Source organism: Monodelphis domestica, chromosome 3 (genome assembly GCF_027887165.1).
Source record: "Monodelphis domestica isolate mMonDom1 chromosome 3, mMonDom1.pri, whole genome shotgun sequence".
In the NCBI taxonomy this organism is placed as follows: Eukaryota; Metazoa; Chordata; class Mammalia; order Didelphimorphia; family Didelphidae; genus Monodelphis; species Monodelphis domestica.
The window spans coordinates 112,316,981-112,336,063 of record NC_077229.1 but is presented as its reverse complement, the minus strand read 5'-3'; the positions used below and the strand labels follow the sequence as shown (position 1 = coordinate 112,336,063).

General features: G+C 36.9%; 1 protein-coding gene and 1 long non-coding RNA gene across 14 annotated transcripts in view; one reads left to right on the top strand and one right to left on the bottom strand.

Annotated features, from left to right (window-relative positions):
* The window catches only part of PTK2 (protein tyrosine kinase 2), a 426,082-nt gene that overhangs the window by 34,064 nt on the left and 372,935 nt on the right, over positions 1 to 19,083 (bottom strand). For all 13 annotated transcript variants that reach the window (XM_056823019.1, XM_056823011.1, XM_056823017.1 and 10 more), the window contains 2 exons: positions 17,483 to 17,620; positions 14,534 to 14,665 (listed from right to left, as the gene is read on the bottom strand). In XM_056823019.1, the coding sequence (XP_056678997.1) occupies positions 14,534 to 14,665; positions 17,483 to 17,620 (270 nt within the window). The remainder of the gene's footprint in view (positions 1 to 14,533; positions 14,666 to 17,482; positions 17,621 to 19,083) is intronic.
* LOC130458323 (uncharacterized) overlaps positions 16,360 to 19,083 on the top strand; it is a 36,981-nt gene continuing 34,257 nt past the window's right edge. The window contains exon 1 of the long non-coding RNA XR_008917483.1: positions 16,360 to 16,499. This is a non-coding gene — a long non-coding RNA (uncharacterized LOC130458323). The remainder of the gene's footprint in view (positions 16,500 to 19,083) is intronic.

Below are 19,083 nucleotides of genomic sequence, written 5' to 3'. Positions count from 1 at the left end.
CTGACTAATATTTATACAGAGTAGTGTCAAGGTAACTTCATTACTTCTTTCCTAATTAGTCATGGCATTGAATTCTTCATTGAAGGTCAGATCTATGGTATAGTTTGAATAAAGATGACTTAGGATACTAGAGGATGCAAAGTATTAGAGATATAGAGTACAGCTGGGAAAGTGGGTCAGAAGTATCATAGAAAAATTGGGGTTTGAGCAAATTTTTTTGAGAATGAGGGAAATAAAGAATAAGAAGAACTTTATAAGTAGTCTACGAAGTTGAGAGGTAATATAGTATACTGGAAAGAATGCTGAATCTGCAATCAGAAGGTCTGAGTTTGAGTTTTGGCTCAGCACATTGTCTTGGGACACGTCTCCTTCTTTGGACCTCCATTTGTGCATCTATAAAGTGAGGGACTTGGATTATCTTTCAGATGCCTTTTCCAACTCTAAATCTGCCATCCAATGATTATTCCACTCCCCCCTCAAGCCCCCAATTTAATAGAAGAGTATACTGGAGTCCAGAGAGAAAAACTGACTTATATTTAGTTATCCATAGCTATTCAGTGGTCAAGCTAAAACAAGGACTTGTATCTAATGACTCTAACTCTTATACTTATTAGCACTCTAGGAAATTGTAAGGAAATGGAACAGATATGGGTATAGAGTGTGAAGATTAAATTTAACTCTCCCCTGATTATATCAATGAAATTAATTAACTCTCCTCTGATTGTGAAGATATAATTGTAACCCTTGCCTATTTTTTAGATTTAATCACCCAAAGTGTAAACACTCTACTTACAGTAGTAGGGAGATCTGCCCATTTTTTAAGATTTAATCACCAAAGGTATAAACACTCCATTTCATACATTAAGTGGGAGATCTGTGACCCAGGTGTGAAATAGTGGATGATGAATCAAAATCAACTGACTGCCCCATGGCAGTCCTAAAAGCAAAAGTGTCAACTGTGATTGGTAGATGTAAAAATCAGGGGAAGTGATACAAAAGCAAGTGTCTTTAAAAGGGAGTGACAACTTCCTGAGTGTAGTTCTACTGGAGACTTCTTCATTCTTTAGAGTGGAGGTTGTAGGAGAAATCTGCTGACTGAACCTGAGACCCTGTTCCTGATGAGACTATTGGACTGATATGTGGTGAGTGAAAGAGCTGACTACTTTCGTGGATTTCTTGGAAGAAACTAGCTTCAGGAGAGACTAGCCTCTTGAGAGACTTTTTCCCCAGGTCCCGAGGCCAGCTAAGAACCAACTCTCCCTGCACAGGTTGGGCTAGGGGTCAGAAGTAAATTCTTAGTGCTTAGGCTAGATCTCTTACCCTATCTTCTCTCTGATTTTCCTTACTTCACTCTTTCTACATTTTATAAATAAATTGTAAATAAATCTTTTTGGAATTAATATAAATTCCTGGTGACCACACTCTTAAATAATCTAGTCCAACCTTTTGAAAATTAACCCCTTTACCCCCTTACATGAGGCAGTCTTGGAATGTTTGCGCAGAGTTTAGAAACTGAATAGATTTAGACCCTGACTTGTGCTTTAATTGGATTCTAAGGGATAAGAGGGGTATGGTCAAAATAACCAGATGATGAGGTAGCTTTGGCAATGGCACTGAGGATTTAATACATGGGCTGGTGATGGAGGGGGTTGCTAGTAAGAAAAAAATTTTTCTATGATTAGTTCACAAGCATTCCTTGAATGCCTATTTTGTTCAAAAGGACTTCATGAATTAGGCACTGGTGAAAAGAAAAAAAAATAAATTCTGGCTACAGGGATGGGGAGAAAAGGAGAAAGAGTCTGAGATGGATATTTGTTGGGAAGGAGAAAGCAGCAGGATCTGGCGACAGCTAGTCGTGAACTCAAGAATAGAACCCAAACCCTCTTACTACCAGCTTTCTGGCACTCATTCTAACTCCCTGTCTCTTGGCATACATCTTTCATTCACACTGGTTTTGTCTGCTTGGTGTGGAAAATGCCTGTATATTTCCATTCCAAGAACATATAAAGCAAATCTATTTAAAAGAAGAGGCATATCTCAGGCAAAAATAAAACTCTATTTTAAGCAAAGTAATACATTAAAGAATGACATTAAAAATAAGATAAGCAAGCTATGTATGTTATTTTTCTCTAGCTATGACTGGGAGGAAATGAGAGCCTATATTTAGTTTTTTGTTCAAAATGATGCTATTATGAACTGAGCTTATTAGAGAGAAGTACACAGAAAGCCCAAGGTAGTAATGGGAAAGAAATTGTATGGTCTAGGAATCGGGTCTGAATCCTGCCTTTAGTAAATACTAGTTGTATGACACTGAGTTTTCTGAGCCTTATTTTGTTATCTATAAATTGGGGATAGAAAAGTTACATTACTTATATTATAGTTATGTAAGGAAAACTTTATTAATCTTAAGTCCTATATAAATATGAGGTATTCATTTTATTCTTTATTAGACCTAATAAGAATATGATAGGGCAGCACCCCATTTTCTCACCACTGAACCAAGAAACCATAAAGTCAACATTACTGGAGAATCCAAGCTATTCAAAATACACCTATCTCCGGGGAGATTATTTTAAAGTTTTAAATCCTAATTTTCTCACATTTTCACATATCATTCTATTCAGTAACTTTGGAAGACTGTTATAGTTACAGAACAAAATTCTTGAGCACTGATGGTATTTCCTTTAAGGTTGAAAATGATCCTTGAACATGCTGTATTGAGATCATCCAAATGCTAATTCCCACAGGAATTTGCATTTAGGAGTCAACTGGAGCAATGAGGCTGCTTTATGCATCTGTTATAGTGTTAGACATATAATATGAAAGGCTTATAGTAAAGTCTGGGTTCAAGTCACTGATGTGGTCTTGTCTACCAGCAACAAAATGACTCACATTTGTTTAACTCTCATAAGTTTTATCAAATATTTCTGATGACAAAACTTCATTTGACTGAAGAGGAAACCAGAGGGGTTAAACTGGTTGTACTTGAAAGAGTAAGATAATGGAGCTGGAGAATGAACCTGGTTGAGCACTATTTTTACCATATCATATGCTTTCTAAACCCCAGTTTCCCCTTCTATATGATATCTTTAATTCTGACTTGTTAAGAAATAAAATACTTAAAAGGAAAATTCAGTCCCATGTACTGTTGTCTGCCCATCTTCTCAGGAGGGAAAGAGAATTCTTTATTCTCTTTGTCTATTTTGCGTTAACACTAACTTAAGTACCCCTACTTAATACCTCACCAGACTGTGAAGTGTGAATCAGACTTTCTTTTAGTACCCCTCCTTAGTACCTCACCAGACACTAAATAAGAGTATTCAAGTGGATAACAACTCAATCAGTCAGGAAACTGTGAATCCTTTTGAAAAGAGTTTACACCTCCAGAGGATGAGAAGTGAATCCTGCAAGACACTGCCCCTATGGGCAGTGCTAGACAATTTGAAAGCTGTGATTGGACTCTGTGAGGAGGGGAAGGGACAAGAAGTCACTATAAAAGCCCTGAATTTCTGGGGCTAGAGGTTGGCTTCAGGGGTCATCCTTGACAGGTTTTTGTCTTCAGCTTGAATTGCCTCTTAGAAGGGAACTTGGGTGAGTAAATAGTTGGCTTTCTTTTCCTGACTTCTGGAGAGAGATTAATTCCACTCAAGGGTTAACAAGTTGTGCCAGGCTGAGTCGAGCACCAGAATAATATTTAGTGTGATATCTTCTCTACCCTCTTTTTGCATTTCTCAACTTTCTCAACTCTCTCCACCTATTTTGTAAATAAAAACTATTGAAAGTCATTTTGACTTGAGCTTTAATATTTTAAATCAGTGATCACAATATTATTTCTGTTTTTCATATATTTTATTCAAACCCTAAATTTTAATTCCTTAAGACAGCAAGAGGATTGATTTAAATAAAGGTTGGCAAAACATTGTGAAATATCAAAAATATATACAGACATGAAGAGATCTTATTGTTGCTCCTCACAACCAATGGAATAGGGCTTTGTCTAGCCAAAATGGGTTATGCTGATCCTATACCCTTCTACCTCTGGGCATTTGTGCTATCCATTTTATGCCTTCCTTTTTTTTGAAATCCTTCTTCTTTAAAGCCCCTCTCAGTTGCTAGTCCTTTTTCCCTCTTCAGTTAATTTTTCCTTTGCTCTTATCAGATTTTACCTTCTAACATCAACCCATTAACTAACAAGGATGTACTGTGTACCTATTATATGTAAGGCACTATTCTAGATGCCAGGAATATGAATACAATAAATGAAATAATCTTTACTTACAAAAAAACTTGGCATATGTTGAATAAATACAAAGTGTAGTTAAATAGAAAACTGGTTGAGAGGGAGGTCAATGACAATTAAGGGGATAAAGTAATATTTCATAGAGAAGTTAGTGTTTGAATTGCATCTTGAGGGAAGAGAAGAATAAATCTATGAGTGAGTCTATTCCAGTAAGGGAGTCTACTCCAGGAATGGAGAAATTAAATGGTGTACCAACAGCAAGGAACAGAAAGAAGGTCAGTTTGAATAAATCACTTAAGGTGAGAGTTGGTAATATATAATGAGACTTGAAAGACAAGTTTTTTTTTTAAACCCTAACTTTATCCTCCTATTTTAGTATCAATTCTAGGCCAGAAACTGGCAAGGACTAAGCAAAAGGGACTAAGTGATTTGCCCAGTCACACAGATGAGAAATGTCTGAGCTCAGATTTAAACCCTTGTCCTCCTGACTCCAGTCTTGCCATTCTATACACTGTGCTACCTACCTGCCTCTATGAAGAGCTTTAAAATCTAAGTAGGATAGTTTTTCTACTTGATCCTAGAGGTAACAAGGAAGTCATTGGAGGTTACTGAGTGGGATAGTGAGTTGATTAGATTTGTGCTTAAGAAAAATCAGATGGACTAGAGTGAGAGAGACTTGGGGCAGGGAGAGTAAAGAGGAAATCATGGCAAAATAGACAAGAGGCAATGAGGATCTGAACAAACATGTTAGTTGTTTAAGTAGTTTTGTACAGTAGAGAAAGAAGTTGAGCTCACTTGAGGAAAGAGCACTGGACCTGGAGTTAGAGGATCCAAGTGTGAATGCCACTCTGAAAAGCTGTGGGACCCAGTGTGAATTTTAGTTTTACTCCATCCTGCTTAGTCTTTAGAATTCTAGCAACCAGGAATGTATACACCCTCACTTAAGGATGACGTGTGGGGGAGGAAGGTCTATGACTCATGTGTGCTAGCAAGTGACAAATCAGAAACAACTGACTGATCCCCTGGACGGTCCTAAGCCAAGTTTAATCCACCATTGGTACATGTTAGACACAGGAAGTGATGTAAAGAATTGCCTTTATATTTCCCATCACTTCCTAGGAGAGGGACCCTTTTGCAGACTTGGCTGTGGAAATTGACCCTGGAGTAGCTCAGTGTGAGACTTCAGACTGCTTTCCTTTAGACAGTCACGTGATAAGGCTGACTTCCCTTTTCCTTGGCTTTCTGGAGAGGCCCCTTGGCCAAGGCCTCTGAACTCCTGCTTGGCTCAGATCAGGCCAGAGTAGATCAATTCCCTTTTCCCTCTCTCTCTCATTCTTAATTTTTTCCTTCTATTGTAAATAAACCACAATAAAATTCCATTCTGACTTGAGTATTTCATTGGGATTTAGAATTTAAATCCCTGGCGACCAACAAAAAATATATTTAGTCTCAACCCTAAATTTACCCCTTATACCAGGAAAAACCAATTCTTATCTCTGAGCCTCAGTTTCATCATTTGTAAAATGAGGAGGTTAAACTTGATGACCTTTGTTTATCTATTTATTACAAATTTCATGTAATAACAATTTCCACGTAAGTTTTTCAAAGTTAAATGATTCAAATTGTCTCCCTCCATTCTTTTTCTTCACCCCCCCCTCCCTCCTTCCTGGAGCTGGCAGGTGATTCAATCTGGGTTATGCGTGTATTATCATGCAAAATATATTTCCATATTATTAATTTATGTAAGTCAATAATCTTATAAAACCAAAATCCTAAACATATACCCAAATAAACTAGTGATAAATGATATGCTTTCATTCAATGGCCTTTAGGGCCCTAAATTTCTAATTCTAATAATCTACAAATCTGTTCTATGCAGCTATGACTCTGATGGCATTTTTAGATAGGTGAGAAACCCAGCCTAAATATTACCAAAATCCCTTTAAAGGAGGAAATGCAACATGCTGAAAACTACTTTTGAAAGTCCATTAAATGAAGATTATCAACTCGTACAAGATGCCGAACAATCTATTATGTTGCATAGCTAGTTCAGTCTGTGGAATTCGATTTGATAACAATCCAAAAATGAACCAAATTCATTTCATTTCAGAAACATTTTTAAGTGTCAAACCAACTGTGTACAGAACTCTCTGCTAGGTGGTGGACAATGCTAATGATTGCTTTAGATCAAAGATAACTATGAAGATGGAGGCCATGAATCAGCCTGTACTGTGGAAATGCTACACAAAACCAAGGATTTCCATTGTCAGCAGAGATGTGTAAAAATGTTCACCATATTCGACTTTCTGATTAACAATTCATGGATCGATATAGAAGAAAACAAATTAAAAAGTCCAGGATGTGTCCTGAGAGGCTGGCTAAGTTTGGTGCCATTTTGATATCAAGCTTTTAAAAGAAATAAAGATCTATAAAACAGTATCTAACATTCTATTTCAGTTCTTAACCTTTTTTTTCCCATTGATTCCTTTAGAGGTCTGGTGAAGCCTACAGATTCATTAGAATAGTGTTTTTAAATGAAATAAAATGCATGCTGTTATAAAGGAAATCAATTATATTGAAATATAGTTCTCTAAGGTAAAAAACAAGTTCACTCAATGTGGGCTTAATACAAGCTTATTATATATATAATAGAAGGCCTAGAAATGTCAAGGTATATCAAGAAGTTTAATATTGTTTAATATTATCTCTAAAATATAATCAGTTATTAATACAATATCCTTTTATACTGTATAAATCTATAATTTTTATAGTGAAGGTACTTACTGATGTAGACTACAGTCCCAGAATCAATCAACTGCTCAATCAACAATCATTTAATTAGCCCTACTATGAGCCAGGCATTATGATTGAGGACATAAATACAAAAGATAGTCCTTTTCTCAAGGATCTTACAGTTCACTAAGGCATATAACATATACACAAAGAAGTAAATACAGGATGAATACCAAATAAATACAAAGAGCCTATTGAAGGGGGAGAACTAACAATTAGGAACATCAAGGAAGGACTACTGAAAGTACGGTCCCTTAAGCTGTGCTTTGTAGGGAGGTAGGGGTTCCAGTGTGACAGAGGCTGGCACTAAAGAAAAAGTGCCAGGCTGAAGGGTGTGTGGATCTGATCACCTCGACAGGGGAGGGGCCCCAGGAGGTTGGAATCTTGAGGAAGCAAAAAGTTTCTTCTGAAGAGCAGTTGGTCTCTCAGTCTGGAGAAGCTGAAGAGGGAGGGGTGAATAAGATTTTTCTCCTGAGGGTTACCACTTTTTCCTGCTTGTGACTGGAAATCCTTCCCCCCAACATTTCCCAATTGAAAAGACTATTGAAGAGAAACCTGAGAAAGGCATTTTGAATCTGTCAGACTACCTCAGCTCCTGGTGCCCTGGGTCTGAACTTATATTCCTATGTGGTTGATTGTAGAGGTTAATGATATTTTAGTCTAGGCTTGAGATGGAGATTTGTATATATGATTACCATCTGTGTTGGGCATTATTCTGTTTCGGTTTCACTGTTGTTCTCGCTGTCTCTATTCAGTATCTCTCTTTCTTCCTGTGCATTTTTGTTGGATTCATGGGTAGGGCCCCTTAAGCTGTGTTTTGTAGGGAGGTAGGGGTTCCAGGAGAAAGTGGTAAGGAGGGTCAAGGAGATTCTGTGCAAGGAGATGGAGATGGAACGTCATGATCAACACATGGCAAATAAATCAATTTGACTGGAGTGTAAAATATATAAAGGAAAGTAATATGGATTCAGACTGAAATATGGTAGGCTTGAGACACTGTGAAGATCTTTAAATGCCAGATAGAAAAGTTCATATTTTATCTCAAGAGCAATGAAGCATCTTAAATAGGGGAGGGACATGGTTAGACCTTTGTGTTCCTTTAACAACTATTTGGAGGGTAGACTAGAGGAAGGAGAGTCTAAAGACAGAGGGTATAATTGTTATAATAGTCAGAAAGCTACTGAAATAGTTGAGGTGAGAGGTAAAGAGGGGTTGAATCATGAGGGTCATGTTTGGAACTTTCTCCATCTCTCCCTCTTGACTTTCCTGGCTTCCTTCAGTGAGACAAAGGGGGAGAGAGATGAAAGGAGAACATGAAAATGGAGAGAGAAGGGGGGGGGGGGAGAGACAGAAAGATAAGAGAGAGGAGAGGGGGAAGGAATGAGTATTAAGATAAAAGAATATTCAGGACAGAGCCTTAGGGGTTCATGGATGATGCATTCACAAAGTAGACTAAAAAAATTAAGTTTAAATATAGGAAATGGGTCATCATAGAACAGTATTACAAAACCCAAGGGTTAAGAATATAGAGAAGGAAGACATTAGTCAATACTGTCAAACAGTACAGTGGAATTAAAAAGGAAAAGGTCTGGGAAAAGGCCACTGGATTTAGTAATAGAGATCATTACAAAAGCCATTTTCTAATAGAGAAATGGTTAAAGGATATTAACATAGTTTTCATAATACAAATAAATTACCATATCGAGGGTTACTTCAAAGGAAAATCAAAACTATCCTGAGGTTTTATCATCTCACGCTCAGAAAAACTGGTAAAGACAAGAGAGGAACATGCAGCATTGAAGGGATTAGGAAGAGAAAGACAGGTATATTAATGTCTTGTTGGAGCTGTGAAAGGGATGAAAGTATTCTGGAAGCAATTTGGAATTATGTAAATATAGTGACTTTGACCCAGAAATTCCATTGCTAGGCATATCCCTCAAGTTGGTTGTGAATGAAAAGAATGGTTTCATATAACACCAAAATATTTATAATGGCATTCTTTGTGATAGCAAAGACCTGGAAACAAAGTAGATGCTCATCAATCAGGGACTGGCTAAACAAATTGTGGCACATGGAAATGGTAAATATGACAACAGAGAAACAGGTAAAGACTTTTATGAGTTGATTCAGAGACATAAGCAAAACCAGGAAAGAAATAGACACAATGACTACAATGATATAAATGGAAAGATCAACTACCATAAATCAAAGTAAACAATATTATGAAATTATAAAGTTCAAGCTTGACTGCAAAGAGATATAACAAGACTCTTTTCCCCACTATTTTGAAGAGGTAGAGGTTCATGAATATAGAACATAGCATACAATATCAGATTCTTGAAATGTATTGAGTGATTTTAAATATATTTTTCCTTCTTTTATTCCTTAAATTAAAAAGTTATATCAAAGATATTATTATGTCTTTGGATATATCGATACATTAATATATCATTGGAGACTTTGAAAAGAGCAATATTGTTCTAATGATGAGGACAGAAGTTGAACTGAAAAGTGTTGAAAAGTGAATGGGAGCTGAGAAATTGGAAACAATGAGAGTTAACTTTTTCTAGCAGTATGATTGTGGAAGGCAGTTGATAAAAATATAATCTTGAAGAGATGGTATGATTAAATGAGGTTTTGTTTTTGCTTTTGTTTTTTAAACCCTTACCTTCCATCTTGGAGTCAATACTGTGTATTGGCTCCAAGGCAGAAGAGCGGTAAGGGCTAGGCAATGGGGGTCAAGTGACTTGCCCAGGGTCACACAGCTAGGAAGTGTCTGAGGCCAGATTTGAACCTAGGACCTCTCATCTCTAGGCCTGGCTCTCAATCCACTGAGCAACCCAGCTGCCCCCCAAATGAGGTTTTTTAAAAGATGAGGCTGATCTAGGAATTTTTGGAGGCAGCAGGAAGGGAGCAAGTAGATAATCAAAGGTTGAAAATTAGAAAGGGAAAAATGATCAATGCAAGTCCCTTGCATTGAGGAGATGCTAAAGGATAGGATCAAGGACACAATCAAGTTCACAAGAAGGGCCATGTCATTCTTCAAGATTGGGAAAAAGAGGAAAAATAGAATTGTTAGAGTTACTTTAAGGGTGTCCTGTGTAGAGGGAGCTTGAGAGAGATATAGACTTAATTTTATCAGTGAAATATGTTTTTTTCCTTTTTGGGTTAAATCAACTATTCCAAACTAATGGAAAGAGTAGTATTTTGATTAGTAGCATTATTTCTTTTATTTCTTTTTTCTTTTAATCCATATACTAACTACACGAAAGGTTATCTATTACCAAAAAGCAATATTTGACTGCCTTATCAGAAAAAAGGAAGGGGGTCAAAGGACAGGGCTACACTAGGCAGCTTGAAAGCTTTTCCAGGGATGACATTCTTAAGAGTTTCTGTGGCTAAAAAATTCATTACCTTGTAGCCAACCTGGTAGTAACTTTTTACAAACTTAGCCAGGTCAGGATTCAGACAAGGAACATACAGTCCAAGGTTGAGTGTATATCTGGAGCATTTACATTTGGAAAGGCTAGTCAGAGACTTGTGCTGAAAACCCAGTCAACTAAGTCATAGTGAGGATTACTTTAGGTTTTAGGTATGCAGGAAATAGATAACAGCGGAATCTCCAAGCATAAATGCAAAGAATCTTAGATTTGTAAAGATGTTATCTAGTTCCACCCTTTCCTGAAACCTGAATCACCTATACAACATTCTCTCCAAACTTTAACTTCTGCTTTAATAATTTTGGTGAAAGTGAACTTTCTATAAATAGAGACAGTTTTGCTTGGAAGTTCTTCCTTAAATAGAGTTGAAATCTGTCTCACTGTAATGTTTTTTCTCTGATCCTAGTTCTGTCCTCTGGGCCCAATCAAGGATGTCTAATTCTTCTATTCAGGTAGTAGGGAGGGTCACAGGATAATAAGACATAGAGCTGAAGGACCTTGGAAGTCATGGAGTCCTTCACTTACAGAAGAGGAAAGTGAGACCAGAGAAGTTAAGTGATTTGCCCAGAATCATACAGCTAATACAGGTGTCTGAAGTGGGATTTAAACTCAGATCTTTTTGCTTTCTAGTCCAGCACTCTATAGAACAGTGCCTGTTAGATGTGCAGACTGTAATGGAAATGAAGAAGAGAATCAGACAAAGTGCTTTAGGAAACTATGAGGTATAATATAAATATGAACTATTATTATTAACAGCTTGTAAAAAGATGGCAGGTTTGGTGCAGAGTTTATCTGCACAGGGGAACAGGGTGCCCACAGCTCTTGCAGATTTCACTAGTATGGGTACCCCCTTATACTAAAGCAGATTTACCTCCTCTGTGCCTTAGTAGAAGGTTGTTTTTTTTATGAATTGCTGTGGACCCTCAAAAATTTATCATCTGGTGAGGTGTCTCTTGAAATTTTAGCTAGACTGGACTTTGAATAATAGAAGAGCAAAATCACTTGGGCAGATTTGTAAAGAATGGATCTGAGTGAGGAAAGACGAGCAAGATGACCAATTATGCGAGATTTCAAAAGTTTAGGCAAGAAAATGATATGGGCTGGAACTAAGGTACATATTGATGGTATGAGGGAAAAAAATGAAAAGATCTGCCAACTGGCTATGATTAATGCAATGAGTGAGAGTGAGAAACTGAGGATGACATTAGGGTGTGAGCTAAGAGACCAGGAGGATAGTAGCACCCTTGAGAGAGAGAGAGAGAGAGAGAGAGAGAGAGAGAGTGAGAGAGAGAGAGAGGGAAGTTCATAAAAGAGGTGTTAGAGCATGAATGATAATTAGGATTTTTAAAAAACATATTAAGCTTGAGATTCCTACAGGACATTCAGGTTGAAAAATTCACTAAGTAACTATAATGTGGGCTGGGGGCTCAAAAGAGAACCAGAGACTAACTAAACAGATTTGGGAATCAATTATCTGTATTGAGATGATAATTGAATCCAGAGGAGCTGATGAGATTCCTAACTGAGATAGTATAACAAGAAACAGAAACAAGGACTTTGTTAGGGTGGCGGCTTGAAGTACTCAGAAGAGCTGGACATAGATGAAGGTCCAAAATAAAATAGAGTAATAATGAGGCAGGTAAGAAGGTAGAGCATTGTCACAGAAACTTAGAGAGAAAAAAGAATCCAGGAGGTTGTCAACAGTGTCAAATTGTTAGGGAAGATGAAGACTGAGAAAAACAAGAAACAAGAAAAACAAAATCAAGAAAGGAAATATGGGCAAACTCAAAATGTCTAAAAGTGAACTCTTCTTTCTTTTTCTAATGCACCTCTCTTTAGAAGTTCCCTGTTCTGTTGATGGCACTGCCATCCTGACATTAATCCAAGTTTGCAACCTCAAAGCCATCTTCTGCTTTTCACTCTCACTTACCCCATATAGTTAATCTGTTGTTAAATCTTGCCATTTCTTTTTCCACAACATCTCTCTCCTATGTCTCTTTCCCTCTAATCACACAGCCAATGCCACTCCTCAGGCCTTGTTATGTCTAGCCTGGGCTATTGAAATATTCTTTTAATTCACCTCCCTGTTCCAGGGATTGACTCTTCTTATTCCACAGTCAAATATTTGCCAAATTTTGTTTTTTCTAATTCCAAATTTTTTATATTCATTCCACTCACAAGTCACTATTTTAGCTTGGGCCCACATCACTTCTCATTTGGACTATCATAACTGTTTCAGAAGTAGTCCTTCCCATTACCCTCAGAGTCACTCAGTAATGGGATTTTCCTAAGCCTTGAATCTGAACATGCCACTCTTCCATTCAATGTACTCTAGGGCCTAGTACTCCTAGGATCAAATATAGACTACTCTATTTGGCATTTAAAACACTTTGCAAATGGTCCCCAGCCTATCTTTGCAAATTTATTATACAATATTCCCCTCCCCACATTGCAGGATTCAGCCAAGTTACACTACATATTTTTCTTGATACACAACATTTCATCTTCTCTTTATTTCTTTGCAGTTTTTTATACTTAGAACACACTCCCTTCCCCACCTCGCCTTCAGTATCATCTTCTACAGGATGTCACTCCTGAACCTCCCTACTGTTAGTGCACAATTCTACATATATACTGCATGTAAGTACATGTGTATCTATAAGCTCCTTGACAGCAGGGACTGTTTTGCTTCTGTTTCTCTATTTGACATATTTGACATAATGCCTTATACATGAAGAATGTTTAATAAATGTTTACTGAGTCAAACTAAATTGGTTTTGTTTAACTGTTTTTCCTTTGTCATAAGAGGGTTAAGTGGAGAAGAAATATATCAGGGAAATAAATGACATACCCCCCCCCCCCAATCAATGACTTAAAAAAAGTAATTCAAAAAATAATGAATTTCACCTAACAATATAATACATCGGTTCACAAAATTAATATTTGTGTCACAATTTTATCAGTGTTTCAAAATGTAAATACATTAAAAAAAAAAGAAAAAGAAAGTTCAAAATGAACATGGAGAAGAGGAGATAGGGAGGTACCATAAAATGTCTTAAAAGGAAAGAGAAGAGTCTTTACTGGCAAAATTTTGGGAATAAATTTCTAAAAAGAAGCTTTGTGAATATATAGAAAAGGAAGTAGTGGTACAAATAACTTGCGTACCTTCATTATAGCCATGTCAGGCAAATCTCATTTGCTTTTCTAATAGGATATATTTTACCTAGATTTTAGCATTTGGAAAAAAAAAGTCTCTTCTGTTGTGATCAAGGGCCAGAGATATGAACTAGGTGAGGAGGGTATAGCTATATAGAAGTTTATCTGGAAAAACTTAGGGGTCCAATGGAATGTAAGCTCATTATGAGTCAACGGAATGACATGGCAACCCCTGCAAAAAAGCTAATGTGATCTTGGGCTATGATTGTGAACAGAATGAGGGAAATGATAATCTCACTGAATTATATGGCAACTAGAATACTGTGCTGAGTTCTGTGTGCCATATTTTAAGAAGGATATTAACAACATGGAAACAATTCAGGGGAAGGCAACCAGGATAGACAAAGGTCTTGAGATAATGCCATGTGAGGATCAGTTGAAGAAAGTGTAATTATATAACTGGGAGTATCTATCAAATATAAGGTAGTCCTCCTTAAATATATGCAGGGCTGTTATGTAGAATAGAGATTAGATGTGTTCTAAATTCTCTGTTGAATTAATAAGCCTCACAGAATCTCAAAATTGGATGGGATCTCAGAGGTCATTTATTACAACTGAAAAGGCATTCCTATGACAACATCCATGACAAATGGTCATCTAGCCTATTTTTGAAGACTTCCAGTGATGAGCAAACCACTATTTCCAAGGCACTTGCAGAGAACTTGAAAGTTTTAGGAAGTGCTTCCTTCCTCTAAGAAGGAATCTGCAATTTTTGCCCCTTACTCTCAGTTCTGCTTTCTGGGGCCAAGCACAAGAGAGATCATATCCTTCAAAAATATAAGAATCTACAACTATTGGACAGGGTTTTCAAAATGGCGAGGTATAGTTCTTTGAATATAATTACCAAAAATCTTTCCTCCTTCTCAAGCCAACGTTGATCTTCTTCCATTTCTTGCTGCTGCCGTATCAACCTCTCTTCCATAAGATGTGCTGGAAGGACTTGGCTTAATCCCCTCATGTCCAATGTGGTAGAGTCCTGAATGATGAGAAAAAACAAAGCCCATACCTTTATTATACCAATATGTTCTCTGTACCACTGGCATATTTTTCTGAATGAATTTCAATTAGTTGAAGCAAACGAAACCTTGGATAGACACACATTTGTGTTAGGATCTAACTCCAAAGAGAGGATAATAAATTGTGAATAAAAAAAACAATTTGATGGCAGACATAGGCAATATTCCATAACTTAAAGAAATACTTAAAATCAACTTTCTGAGTTAACAATAAGTCTTAATTTCTTCAGTGAACTAGAGAGGAATTGAACATAAAAATCCTGCCCCTCCAAATTGTTTTATTTTGAGCAATCCATTTAATCTTCCTGAGCCTCATTTTTCTCTTCTGCACAGTGGGGACAGTTTTCCCTGCTGTACCTTTTTCATAGGATACTGTTAAGATCAAATGAGAAGTATTTTGTAATGTCAAGGGATTATATAATGGTAAACTTTTATTTCAAAGGCTGATTTAAAATATTTTGTAGTTCTATAAGTCAAATAACAACTGAAAAGGAAAATCATAATAGGGAGATGAATGGATCCTGTATAACTGAAAATCTGTTAATCTAAAAAAAAGAACTACATTTCCCAGGATCCCACTGACTTCCTGTCCTTATGTACTTCTTGTAGACAGGGGATATTAGGCAAGGATGTGAAGGGTCCCAGCTCTTTACTTTTGGTCCTGAGCTTGGTGGTGGTAAGGCTAGTCAGCCATGGGCACATGGTCATTATTTTGTATCTTCTTTATTTCTGGATTTCTAATGATCATTAATAAATCTCTTAAAATATAATATTTTTATTATTAGAGATGTAACTTTAACTTTTACAATTCTCCTGATAAGTTACAATCTTTCTTCAGACCTCACATAGCATCTGTCGATACACTTTAAATGTAATGTTCTACATATTTTACCTATCTTTGTTTTGGCTTTATCTCCTTACTAGATCAAAATCTCTGTGAGGGCAGACACTATGTCTTCTCTTGTGCCCTGAACAGAAAGAATGGCTAATAAATACTTGTTGAATGAACAAAGAGGACCAGGCCAGAGAAGCTATAAAATCTTGGGAAGAAAAAAATGCTTCCTGTCATACAGTATAAATAAAGCAGGACTGTCTGCTTTAGATATAATAGGAATCATAAGTCTAGCACTGAGTCTTCCTAATATGCCAATTTCCTGTAGCTATGGGGGTTTTGGGTTTTATTTATATGCCAACTATCATCAACGTGGTGTTTTCCTCTCCAGGAAAATAAATGAGAGATTACAGAATCTCCCACTTGATATTTCTATAAACACTTTTCACAGAACCTTAGAATCAATCTTTGGTTTTGTGCAGAACACTGAATAGACAGCACAGAGAAAAAAATGTTTTTCTGCATATGTAGGAATAGGCCAGATACAGAACACTGCAGAATTTTCAGTCTGAAAATGATCTCAGTTAAACTTCTGTTTTAATAAATTGGACTTTTAATATTGTACAAGAAATAACAAAGATTGTAAATTTTAGATTTACTCCACCCTGCTTAGTCTTTAGAATTCTAGCAACCAGGAATGTATACACCCCCCACTTAAGGATTAAGTGTAGGGGAGGAAGGTCTATTATCTGTGTGTGTGTGCTAGCAATTGACAAATCAGAAACAACTGACTGACCCCCTGGACTATCCTAGGCCAAGTTTAAGCCACCATTGGTACATGTGAGACACAGGAAGTGATGTAAAGAACTGCCTTTATATTTCCTGTCACTTCCTGTGAGGGGAGCTTTTGCGGACTTGAGCAGTGGAATTTGACTTGGAGGAGCTCTGAAGCATGAGTCTAGGTGAGATTGCTTCCCTTAGGCGACTGCGTGGTGAGTGTTAAGGCTGACTTCCCTTTCCCTTGACCCTTCTGAAGGTTCCAGTTTCCAAAGAGGCCCCTCATCTTGGAGGAGGCCTCCTAGCTGAAAGCCGAGCTAGATTTAATCTTCTGGGAAGGCCCCTTGGCCAAGGCCTCTGAACTCCCCCTGGCTCAGGCCAGGCCAGGCCAGAGTAGATCTTTACCTCTTTCCTTTTTTCTTCTTCTTAAAGTCTTTCTTCCATTGTAAATAAACCACCATAAAATCCCATCTGACTTGAGTATTTGATTGGGATTTTGAATTTAAATCCCTGGTGACCACTAAATAATATATTCAGTCTTAACCCTAAATTTTACCCTTAACAATATGAAGAAATTAGAAGAATTCAGAGAAGTATGAAAGGATATATGAAGCACAGTGAAATAAATAATACAAGGAAAATAATATACATAATGGCTACAATAATGGAAACAAGAACAATAAATTTTTCTAAAATTAAACACTAAAGTTTGAGGAAAATAGAAAAATGCATCTATCTTCATTGTAGTAAACGGGAGACAATGGATATGGAATTTATAGTTACATATGGCTGATGGGTTGATTGGTTTTGCTGGCCTGCTTTTCTCTTCATTTTTAAATCTTTCTTACAAAGGATGTTTCACTAGAGAGAACTGTGATGTATTGCAAAATGATACAAAAGCAAAAATCATTAATAAGAACTAAAAAAAGAAACATTGATTTCTTAAGAAAATCTGATTACTCTAAATGAACACTATAATGCAAATTCCAACAACAGGGAAATGGGTTCGAGTCAAGAACACATGTGATAACCAGTGGAATCATGCGTGAGAGGGAAAGGCGGGGGGGGGGGGGGGGGGGGAAGAAAACGATCTTTGTTTCCAGTGAATAATGTATGAAAACGACCAAATAAAATAATGTTTAAAAAAAAAAAAGAAAATCTGATTTACCTCCATGTTGGGCTGCCACATTGATACCTCTTGAGGTCGATGGTTCCAAGACTCTGTTTGATCCAACAGAGATGCCTGACCAGGATAAATGCTACCAGCCATGGCTGTTATTCCATGAGAACCAGGATAGCCAGAGACCTGTGAGTGAATTATATATGACAGTTTAAAATTTCTGAGGATCTTGATCGAGTAGCTTTGGTTCATGTAAGGAAGAAAGTAGAAGAAAAAATGAGGCCTATAAACAACCAGATAAGAAATAATTTATTATGGAACTATAAAAAAAAAGTTTTTATTCAAAAGGTGAGAACAATATATTCCTCAGATAGACAGAGGTACAGGATATACAAATATGGCTGTGAACCTTAAAAATTTCCCAGACCCTACTTCATAAGGCTGGGTTAAGACCATTTCCCATTTGGGCAGTGAAGGTACTTGATCAGGAATGTGAGAACTCTACTTCACCATACTTAAGCATGCCCTAGGGGAGGATAAAGTTGTAAACTCTTTGCTGAACAATGAAAAGTACTTAAACCCATACTTATAGTAAGACAAAAAAGTTCTTAAGCCATGCCTATTTTTGGATATAATACAAAGGGGTGCTAAGTACCTATTAAGGTCAGGCAACTTGTGAACTTACAAGGAGCAAAGAGGTGAAAACTTACTCAGAGATTCTAGTCTACTCAGGTGTGAATTACTCAAAAGATTAGTCTTCTTAGGTGTAAACTAAGAATTGTCTGTCCTTTGAAAAACGTCTACTGTGATTGGTAGATGAGAGAACTTAGGGGAGGTGACATAGGAGAAAATTCCCTTCATAAGGAGAGAAAAAGCTGAGTCTCAGAACAGTCAGAAGAATCCCTCTCTGGAGAAGGATGGTTGGCTGAACTGGTGTCTAGAATCCTTGCTTGGACAGATCTTATGGTGAGTGATTAAGGACTGACTGATTTCTCTCTAAAGACTCAGGTCTAGGCCATGTTGGCTTAAGGCCCTTCAAACTTATTCCTTTTTCTCTCTTTCTTTAATTCCTCATTGTATTATTAGTTAAATTCTCTATGAAACCCAGTTGACTTGGATATATTGATAATTGGGAATATTTCCCTGGCAATCACATTATATTTGATTTGAAACAAGACACTGTAGTGAAAACATATTTTCTGTGGTCACAATTTACTCATCCACTCTTTATAGTTATCACAATTTATATCTTCCACTATTTTAATCATTACAGTTTACTACCTCAACCATTTTAATTATTACATGGCTAAACAACATCTGGCTGCCGGCACCTCCCCCATAACTCTAGGATAAAGACTTTACTAGGACAAAGACTTTAACGTAGGATCACAGAATTACAGAATTAGTCCACATGTTCAATCTCCTTGTTTTATGGATGAGGAAATGGAGGTACAGAAAAGTTAAGTGACTTGTCCTGTGTCAGAATTTGAACTCAGGTCTTCTTGACTTCAAATTCAGTGTTCTATAGTTTCTAGGTAGACAAGAACCTAGACTGACCCCAAAGCTTGAATAAGTACTAATCATGAAGCAGTGCACATTGAATATCATAGATTTGGAGGAGGTCAATCTAAAGCAGAGGAGGAAAAAGA